Source organism: Coccinella septempunctata, chromosome 7 (genome assembly GCF_907165205.1).
Source record: "Coccinella septempunctata chromosome 7, icCocSept1.1, whole genome shotgun sequence".
NCBI classification, from domain to species: domain Eukaryota; kingdom Metazoa; phylum Arthropoda; class Insecta; order Coleoptera; family Coccinellidae; genus Coccinella; species Coccinella septempunctata.
In genome coordinates this window covers 27,946,375-27,957,368 of record NC_058195.1, presented here as the reverse complement: position 1 = coordinate 27,957,368, position 10,994 = coordinate 27,946,375, and the positions used below count along the sequence as shown (strand labels likewise).

General features: G+C 37.4%; 2 protein-coding genes across 2 annotated transcripts; both read left to right on the top strand.

Annotated features, from left to right (window-relative positions):
* The first annotated feature begins 230 nt into the window (after window positions 1-230).
* LOC123317698 lies at window positions 231-2,958 on the top strand. Its single transcript, XM_044904305.1, has 4 exons — window positions 231-612; window positions 2,175-2,288; window positions 2,375-2,467; window positions 2,615-2,958. Exons 1-4 carry the CDS (start codon window positions 231-233, stop codon window positions 2,839-2,841), a joined length of 816 nt encoding a protein of 271 aa, XP_044760240.1. The 3' UTR covers window positions 2,842-2,958.
* A 4,683-nt stretch (window positions 2,959-7,641) lies between these two features.
* On the top strand, window positions 7,642-10,189 carry LOC123317696. The gene is made up of 2 exons (XM_044904304.1): window positions 7,642-9,928; window positions 10,155-10,189. The coding sequence occupies exons 1-2, from the start codon at window positions 7,642-7,644 to the stop codon at window positions 10,187-10,189; spliced, it is 2,322 nt and encodes a 773-aa protein (XP_044760239.1).
* The last annotated feature ends 805 nt before the right edge of the window (window positions 10,190-10,994 follow it).

The window sequence follows — 10,994 nt, the reverse complement described above, 5'->3', positions numbered from 1 at the left end:
TGTTCAACCGCCGTAGAGCAGGTGAAATAGAACGCATATTTATAGAAGATTTCAGGAGTTATGCTCAAATAAGTCCTTATGAGTTGAAGAGTTTGCCTTCTGATGCTCGAAAGTAAGCTAAAACTTATGTTCGGTTTGTAATTTGCGGCAAACTCAACCGAACAGTGCCTGTACTCTTATCTCGCGAATTAGTGAAGTGCATTGAAAGTATAATCGAACATAGAGATGAGATGGGGGTCCATCGAGAAAACAGGTACGTTTTTGGTATCCCTGGTTTCGAGAGAAGTAGACATAAGTATCTACGTGCTTGTGTTCTGATGCGGAAATTCGCAGAGGCTTCTGGGGCATGTTTTCCAAGTAGTTTGCGAGGAACGAAACTGAGGAAACACATTGCCACCAACTGTATCAATCTCGACCTCTCTGAAACTGAAGTCACAGATGTGGCTAACTTCATGGGACACAGTAGCAAAATTCACAAAGAACACTATCGTCAACCTATAGCTAGTAGGGAGATATTGAGAATATCTAGAATTTTAGAATTGGCACAAGGTGGCAACGATTCTGAATCAGATAAGGAAGACTGGAATGATGAAGAAAGGGGCAATCGAGAAGGTGAGATAATGAATTCAATAATTTCCATAATTTGAATCAAAGCAAACTGGATACTATAGAACTGGTGCGAATGAACACTTCTTCAGATGATTTTAGTGGAATACACAGCATATCCCGGGAAGAATGCGAAAAATGGATACCATGAATTAATGTCATCAAACTGGACTCGTATCAAGAGGTTTTAATCGCCTGAGTGCCTTCGCTTGGGATATACAGGGTGAGGTTCATCTTATCAGATAAATTTCACTGTTCTTTTGAACTAATCGATCGAATGATTTCAAATTTTGAAGTTTTGTCGCCCTTTACTATCGCCTTTTTTCGATATTTCTGAAATCGAATAAACCAGATCAGTACTGGAAAAATTTTAGACTTTTCCTATGTTCGTGAATATTGGATCACCCTATCGTATTCGGTCGTGATTTAATAATTTCGCAAGCATCAATAATTTTTTGTAGCAGTTGCTCCCTACTGTTTATATGTACTTCATAGAACTCTTGTTTAAGCGCTCTCCATGAAAAATAATCCAACGGTGTCAGATCAAGGGAGGCCAAGCCACATGTCCACCTCTGCCTTTCCATCTGTTTTCAAAAGTGTTAGTCAAATAATCTCGCATTTCTCTTGAATAATGCGCAGGAGCTTCATCATGTTGCAACCACAATGTTTCCATTTGAATGTTTTCTAACAAACCAGGCAAAATTTGTTCCAAAAAATTCTTATAAATTTCTCCTGTCAACCTATTTTCAAGAATATGAGGGCCAATCAAACGATTGTTGTAAATACCGCACCAAACATTTAGCGAGAATCTAATTTTGAAATTTTTTTTGAATTATTGATCTTGGATTATTCTGATCCCAGTGAAAATTACGGGAAATGTTAATTCCATCCCTGGTGAATTGCGATTCTTTGGTGAACAAAATCTGAGAAATCATTCTTCTATGGCCTATGATCCATTAATAAAAAATGAGCCTTGGAATTTCATCACCTTGTTCTAATTTTTGCACAATTTGTTGATGATAGGGATGCATTTGTTTTCACAATATGAGGAAAATTTCAAGGAGTGCAGTAGTAAAGGTTGTCAAAACTGCAAAATTCGAAATTATTTTACCGATTAGTTCAAGATGTATTGAACTATGAAATTTCACCTATAAGAGAATTTTTATTGTTTATTGTTTATTCTTTGAGGTTATGAAAACGAGAAGAAATAATAATGTCCACGTACAGGTGATCCAATATTCATGAAAAGAGAAAAAGTCTAAAATTTTCCCAGTACGGATCTGATTTATTCGACTTTAGAAATATTGAAGAAAGGCGATAGTGAAGGGTGACAAAACTTCAAAATATGAAATCATTCGATCCATTAGTTCAAGAGTTATTGAACTGTGAAATTTCACTCATAAAATGAATATCACCCTGTATATCCCAAACGAAGGCACTCAGGCGATCAAAAAGTCTTGATACGAGTCCAGCCTGATGACATTAACTCACGGTATCCGTTTGTCGCAGTCTTCCCGGGACACCCTGTATATCAATAGATATGCCAAATATTCAGTTTTTTTTTCTAGTTTCTGATGAATTATCGGCTGTGATTAATCAGCCATCGTCGACATTTTCTTCAGAATCGAGTGGGATTGAAGAATCTGAGAATTCTTGCAGAAATGCTGAAAGAAAAAGATTACGTGCGTATCTTCGAGAAATATTCAAACTTTATTTTGATAATCATGAATCTTGTGATAACCATACCAAATATTGAGTTTTCTTCTAGTTTCTGATGAATTATCGCCGACACAGCCATCGACGTCTTTTTCAGGCCAGACTGTGATTAACGACAGTAGGAATGCCAAAAAGAAAAGATCAAGTATGTATTTTCGTGAAAGATGAGGGAAAATGAGCATTAAGATTCATTTTTAGATTGTGTCGAAGAATTTCGCAATATGAATATCGTCTGTTGGAAACAATCAATGAATGATGTACTTATGAAAATCTTATCTTATTTAATTCTCAGCATCTCCCTTCGGCCTCGTGAAAAAAAAGAAGAGATGGACTGAAGAAGAAACGAGAGTGGCAAATATGCTGTTCGAAGATGCTATCAGAACGGAGATATATCCATCGCTGAAAGCTATACAAGAATTGAAGCAACGATATCCATGCCTGAAAGATAGGAATGCGAATGTAATCAAAACGTGGATATCAAACAAGATCAAGATCAAAAGAGCAAGGCAATCCAATTGAAAAAGGAAATGTGAAGAGGAAGTTTGAATATCTGATTCAATCATGTTATTTTATGAGAATGTTTTCATTTAATGCAATTGTAATTTAATTTTCATATTAAAGTTTAATTCAGTTTTCTGAAAGACTTATTATTCGATTTTGTAATTCTTATTTTATTTGAATATTTGCTACTTCACTTACATGATAGATAAACTTACTCGCCCTTCAGGCTCGTGGGTAAAACTTTCTTCTCATGAATAAACATTCAGTTAACTCACTTGTGTATGAATCCATTAATCATACTAATCTAAGGATAATATAGATATTTGCAATCAAATTGTTTATATCTCTATATGTATTTATTTCGAATTTGACAACGCTGACTTTTCATACCTGCAAAAAGAGGGCGAAGTAAGTTTATTTCTTTGTTTGTTTAATCCTAAAAATGTCTTCTCACTTGATTTCGTTTTTTTTTTCCAAATCGGACACACCAGGCGGTCCAAACTACTGGATAACCTTGACAGTACTCAAGTGCTAGGAAGTGTAAAAGGATTACTTTATTCTCTATTCTGGCGGTAACGATGAGGGAATGGTTGAAAAAATTTATGCTGAAAAATAACGATATTGAAGTTTTGAATGTTATAGCTCCGTCAATATTTGCTCAATTCATTTTTGATAGAGTTAATTTGAAAGCTCTTCTCAAGTACTTCGAAAAAGATTCTATAAATTTTTCCCGAATTTGTCTTTGTTTTTTTACTATTCTACCTATAGAGAATCATAGACAACCTTTATATAGGCAGCTATCGGGAAAAATTCAGGACAAGTAACAGAGCTATTTAGTCTCACCAAGACCCATAAAATTCCATCACTTCCAAAATGGTCTGAAATCGTCCCGGCCCTGTATGAGTACAATGACAAATACAAGTTTATGGCGAGTCCAAGGAATATAAATAAATGCGCCAAAAAGACATTTATAAAGCCATCGCCAACACCCTTTTTTGAATCAATTTGAATTATGCCCAGTAAGGTAACCACGGCGTATTTGTGATGGATTTGAATCCAGTGGACTTCACTTTCCGAAGAATCTTGCTATGTTAAGGAAAATAGAAGAACGATATACACACAATACATTTGGTGTGACAGCGTCATTTTGAGCCTCATGGTATCGATGTTGTTCGGTTTCATTAATTATTTATTCTGAAAGCCAGAAGAGAAAGGGTGTATAAAAGAACATAGTTGAGCAAAACGATAGAGCCTTTCCATTTCAGACTGCTTGGGCTCTTCGAAGACGAATATGTTCGAAGGTATTTAATTCAATGTAAGCTAACATTCAATATAGATTAGTTAATTACAAAAAATACATATGCGACTATAGATATGTACTCTTCCCAACATCAAAAACTTTTTAAAGCAAAGTCTTATAATCCGCTGTAAGATCTTATTGATAAAAAGTTCAATTATTCATTGAGTTATATGGGACTAATTGCATTCAGATTTTTCAATTAAGATCTGATTTTGCTAATAATGGCATTTTCTTCAGCAAGATTTGAAGTGGAGTAAAATGGCATGGGAGTAAGGAGTCAAATATACGAAAAGATTTGGAGTTAACCCTAAACTGGCATATACAGGGTGTCAGGGGAATAACTGTACATACTCTTACCAGAGATAGAGTTGGACTAGCTGGTTACGGATTGACTATAAAAAATTAATTTCTGGATTTCCCTAGAAAACTACAGGGTGATTTTCCCACTTCATGGAAATACTTAGACCATCATAAAATCCAAACTTATTGACGGATATTATTGAAACTTGGGAGGTTATTGACACATGCTAAGGTCAAGTCAGAAAGATATCAATTATTTCATTATTGCAGGGCCGGACTCATAAATATTCATCTAAAGTGTTCAGGGCAAAAAAAAAAACACTTTGTATTTCAAATGACAAATAATTGATTCGTTTTTTAGGAAGAAGCTAAATTATGCTTCAATTCTTGGTATCACTCAAAGTTGTCACATCAAGAATAAGTTTTTTATGAATTTTTGAATTTGGATAAAGTTCGAAAATTTGAATTTTTCAACATGAAGAGAACTGAAAATGTCATGTTTGAATATAAAATGCGAATGTATTAGTAGAAAATTTACAAAAAAGTTCAGAGCTTTAATAAGTACTTCAATAACGAAACAATAATAAATGAAAAAAACTGAAATACAGTAAAGAGCACCTAATAAAAATAAAAATAGGAACGAATGAATTGCTGAGTCAACGATATTTCAAAAGTGGTTCGAAATGAACTCTTGCCGAATTTTCAAATTGGATACAGCCTTTCGAATCATATCACCATTATTTCTTAAAATATCGCAACAGTTGATTATTCTGTTCATCAGCTGTTCTCTTCACTGGAAGAAGTGTAACTTTGGTCTATATCATTGTTGTCGAACACCCAGTATACATAAGAATAATTTTGTACTATGCTTCTGTATACCCTATACACATCACCAATTTTTTTTTCAAAATACCTTCATTTACTGCCTCAAAGTGAAATCCGCGTCTGGGGTGGCCACCCAGTATATCAACAAATTATTATAGTCTTCTTCACCTTCAGTGACTTTTCTAAGAAAATTTATTATTTATTTTCGACCTGCACAAAATGTGTATGTTCTGTTCATGTAAAAAATTGCAATTTTCGAATTTTATCCAAATTGAAAAATTCATAAAGAAATAATTGTTGATGTGACAACTTTGAGCGGTACCAAAAATTGAAGCATAATTTAGCTTCTTTCAAAAAAGGTGATCAATTATTTGTAATTCGAAATACAGAGTGTTTTTTTTTACCCTGAACACTTTAAATGGAGATTAATGAGTCCGGCCCTGGAATAATGGAATAATTGATATCTTTCTGACTCAACCTTAGCATGTGTCAAGAACCTCCTAAGTTTCAATAATATCCGTCAATAAGTTTGGATTTTATGATGGTCTAAGTATTTCCATGAAGTTGGAGAATCAACCTGTAGCTTTCTAGGGAAATCCAGAAATTAATTTTTTATAGTCAATCCGTAATCAGATAGTCCCACTCTATCTCTGGTATTAGTATGTACAGTTACTCCCCGGACACCCTGTATATAAATGAATTCTCATCGAAAAAAAATGTGACGTTGTGAAAGTTATTTGGTGTCCGGCGCACGCGAGGCTTCCGGGAAACGAGAAGGCAGACATACTTACTAAGCGGGGGGCCCGCTCTCTGCCAAGAACTCCTTTAATAGAAGGCTAGAAATTTTCCTCTGAATGGAGCAAGGGAAGTGGTTTCAGGCAGTCGAGGCTTCTCATTGAGAGACCATCACCTATGTCTGAGGTCAAAAAACTCCTGGCACTGGAGAGGAAACAGCTAAGTCTGGTGACTGGAACAATGGGACTAACCGCTTGTTCCTGTGCCGCTGGTGCAGGAGCACGAATGAAACTGTAGACAGTGTAGAACATATTCTCTTCACCTGCAGCGACCTTGACGAATAAAGAATGACACACCTAGGAAACAACACCCACTATTCCTATGGTGCGAGGGACTCCTCTCTGTTGACTTGTGGAATTTTTGTCAGCGTGTCTCAGGGTGTCAGTCTCTCTAACTACAAGCAGATGAACAATGAGTCATTAGGCCCCAGTTCAGCCCGATGGGGCAACGCACGTAGAAGAAGAAGAAGAGTTTTTTAGTGATGACGGTTTTTACTATCTGAGAGGAAGTTGATCCCTTGAACATCCTGCCTCTGAAATATCCTAATGACATTTTCTTGTGTTCATCCCACAAATCCTATAGCAAAGTTTGGTGGTATTCCGCTTGGTTATTGTGCGAATCAATTTCTCCCACTTCAATAAATTACTAGTATTATATAGATTGAATTAATATGGTGCTTTGAATATTTGAAACAAAAAAAAAACATATATACATTGTTCGAAAAGTTGAATTTTCAATCCTTTCAAGTGTTGTTACTGATACTTCTTTCTGACTCAAAACCCTTACAGTATAATATAAAAAAAATGTTCAAGTGAATCAAACTACTTTTTCCGAAATTGTGTTGTATTGTTTTTGCTGTTTCAGCAATACTTTGGTTAACTTGACCATACTGTGGCACTGTCCCCAAAAATGCCATTTCTCAAAAAATTTACTTTTCGAAAAAGGTGATATTTTGTAGAATTCTTCGTATACATAATCTATATATCATCAAAGAAAGTGATGTATGCTCAGAAAATCAACCCTACGCAAGTGAGAACCTAGATAGTGGTAGTCCTCAAAACTACCGCTACATAATAAATTCGAAATTTTTCTATAACTATAATATATATAAAAAAATTTCCAGTATACATAAGATATATATTTTGTTCCGGAGCTATGTATGCGATAAAATAAACCAAGTTTTTCGTGTCCCCGAAACTGCCATTAGACATAAATATATATATATATATATATATATATATATATATATATATATATATATATATATATATATATATATATATATATATATATATATATATATATATATATATATATATATATATATATATATATATATATATATATATATATATATATATATATATATATATATATATATATATATATATATATATATATATATATATATATATATATATATATATATATATATATATATATATATATATATATATATATATATATATATATATATATATATATACGCAGGGGGGCGTAATGCTTTCGGGGACTGACGACCCCGCGTACCCGAGTCACCCAGCCCCCAGGTTAGCAACCTGGGAGCTGATGTATTAGTTGCTCCTGTAACCAGAAGTATGAAACAGGGCGGTAGAGAGCAGCGGGCTGGCCCTCTTCGGAGCCGTCTGGAGGAAGAGCCCGATGGGGTAAGCTGTGGAGCGAGCGGCGCAGCCCCCCGAGATGGCACCGCAAGACTTGTCTCGAGCTCTGTCAGAAGGGAAAGGAGAAGCATTAGCTTGGACGGTGTTCGTACACGTCCCGCAGCCTCTCCAAAACGAGATGGGAGAACACGATGGAGTGACGATGATAATATTATGTTGATGCGTGTTCATTTTGTAGCTAGGGAATTGGAACGGAATACGGACTTTACTTATAGGAATATACTTACGCAGACCTGGAATGATATAAGACCGGATAGACAATTATATGCTTCGCTCTTGGCCAACCGAGTGAGATGGTTGTTGGAAGAGGAAAAGTTTACTCAAATTGAGCTTGAAAATATCAGAATTAGCTGTCACCCAAGGGGAGCAGTTCCTGGGTCTGATGGTGAACCACCAGTAGAGAATGTAAGCCTCAGACCAGAGGAACAGAAGAAAACCAGCAAATTGGAGGAAAAACTGGTCAGAAATTTTGTGCGATTCTCTGGTGTAGCAGCTGAAAGCAGACTTGCTGTCCCAAGATTAAAGGGATCTAGGAAAATGCTGGAGAAGGTTGAGGCTGTGAATACGATCTTGCTGAAACTGATACAGCCAGCAGACACCCTTCAGGTCATGGTCGACTATGTCTACGCCGCGGCCATTACTGTCTGCGGTGAGATGGGAGTGGAGATCAGAGGACCTCGAGTACCCAAAAAAGATCAAACTCCACCATGGAAAGGACGCCTTGAGACAAAAATACAGGAGATCCGAAAAAAAATAGGAGTGTTACAAGCTTACCTGTCCAATAGTCAACCATCAACTAGAGTCTCTAAGTTGGCCCGCCGAATAGTGTCGCACTTCGGGATCCGAACGGGAAGCGCACAGCTCAGAGACCAAATGAGTGCAGTGTCAGAAAAGCTGAAACAAAAAATAAAAATATTAGGAAACCGAGTTAAACGCTACAACGAAAGAGTAATGAGATATAAGAACAACAAATTATTCCATCAGAATCAACAGAAGTTCTTCAGAAGTCTGGAGGAAAAACCACTAGAAAGAGGAAAAGCTCCCACAAAGGAAGCAATGCATCTGTACTGGAAGGGAGTATGGGAAAGTGAAAAACAATACGACGAACAAACCGCATGGATCAGGGAAGCCGAGAAAGACACAGTTAAGTACACGAGAGAATGCTTGGAGATCACCGAGCTAGACATAAAGTCGGTGCTCCAAAAAACGAATAATTGGTCGGCCCCGGGTGTAGATGGTGTGCAGAATTATTGGTGGAAATATTTCACGTCCACCCATCGTCATTTAGCCAAACTCTTTCAGGAGGCTCTGCACAATCCGAACATAATACCCCGATTTTTCACGCTGGGAAAAACTGTGATGATCCCAAAAGGTAAATCCACAACAGATCCTAAAAATTATAGGCCGATAACTTGCCTGCCTACTGTTTATAAGATTCTGACGGGTGTTTTAACGCGTCAGCACTGGAAACATATCAATAAAAACAAAATTCTGGCTCCTGAACAGGGTGGATGCAGAGGAAATTCGCGAGGATGTAAAGAAATTCTTACAACAGATTATGTCATCACCAAACAAGCCAAAAAGAAACAAAGGAACATCTCAGTCGCTTGGGTGGATTATAAAAAAGCGTTTGACTCGGTCCCTCACCCTTGGCTTATAAAGGTTCTGAGATTATATGGGGTTCCGGAAGAAATGATAAAGCTCTTGGAGTGCTTGATGAAATCTTGGCGAACTAATCTTACTTTTGAATCTGAAAACCAGCAACTAAAAACAGATACGATAAACATCAGGAGAGGTATCTTCCAGGGAGACACCCTTAGCCCCCTATGGTTCTGTTTGGCAATGAACTTTTTAAGCCAACTCATTAAGAAACAAAAGTACGGGTACATATTGGAGAAAGAGCGCAATGTTAAGATCAGTCACCAAATGTATATCGATGACCTCAAATTATATGCAGCCAACGAGGAAGAAATGAAGAGGCTTCTGAAGATCGTCACCGCTTTCACGAAGACTATTGGAATGGAGATTGGAACGGACAAGTGCGCGGTAGTTCATGTAAAGCGGGGAAAAATACAGCAGGGCGACGGGCTGATGGTTATGGAAGACATAACAATACCAAGGTTGGGATCGCACGAGCACTATAAATATCTTGGAGTACAGCAGACTCTGGACATAAAAACGACTGAAATGAAAAATATCTTTCGTGAGAGGTACTTTTCAAGATTAAGAAAAATATTACAGTCCAAGCTCAACTCGAAAGCCATGTTTACTTCAATAAACATGTGGGTCCTTCCATGCCTGGCATATTCGTTCGGAATCATAAAATGGACCAACGCTGAGTTGAAAGAACTAGACATCAGAACTCGCGCACTACTTACAAAGTATGGAATTCACCACCCACATGCATCATCCTTCCGCTTATACGTCAGGAGGCAGGATGGAGGACGAGGACTACAGAACATAGAGATTGCCCACAACAACACAATTACAAACATGCGAAAGTACTTTCACGACAATAAATTACCTATAATACAGTCGATATGTCGATGTGATGAGGATATAAGTCCACTCAATCTCAACAACAGAGACGCGACAGTTCGCGGGCTGACGACGGAGTTACTCTTGGAGGAGTGGCACAGTAAAGCTCTCCATGGAAGGTATCCTGGCAGTCTACAAAAAAATAACATTAATAAGAAGGAGTCACTTACCTACCTCCGGGCCGGATACCTCTACCCAGAAACAGAGGGAAGACTCGTTGCCATTCAGGACCAGGTCGTACCAACGAGATCATATATAAAAAATATTACAATGAGGAACATACCAACTGATAAGTGTCGGAGATGCTTGCAGGCAACGGAGTCAATACAGCACATCACCTCATCGTGTTCCATTCTGGCGCCTCTAGAATATATGGAGAGGCACAATGCCATGGCGAGAATATACCATCAGGCCCTAGCAGAGAAAACAGGTTTGGTAACGGAGGTGGGAGATCCGTATAAATACCGACCCAGCCCAGTCCTGGAAAATGATACGTACAAACTTTATTGGGATATGGTGTTTTCAACAGAGAGGCCAATACCGCATAATAGACCTGACCTGGTGCTGTTCAACAAGAGGGACAAAACCGCCATTATCATGGATGTCACAATACCGGCAGACGACAACATCTCTAAGGCGTTCACCGAGAAGCTCAATAAATACCAGGACCTGGCCTTCGAACTGAAAACCATGCATGCCCTAAGATCGACGACGATTCTGCCACTCATAAT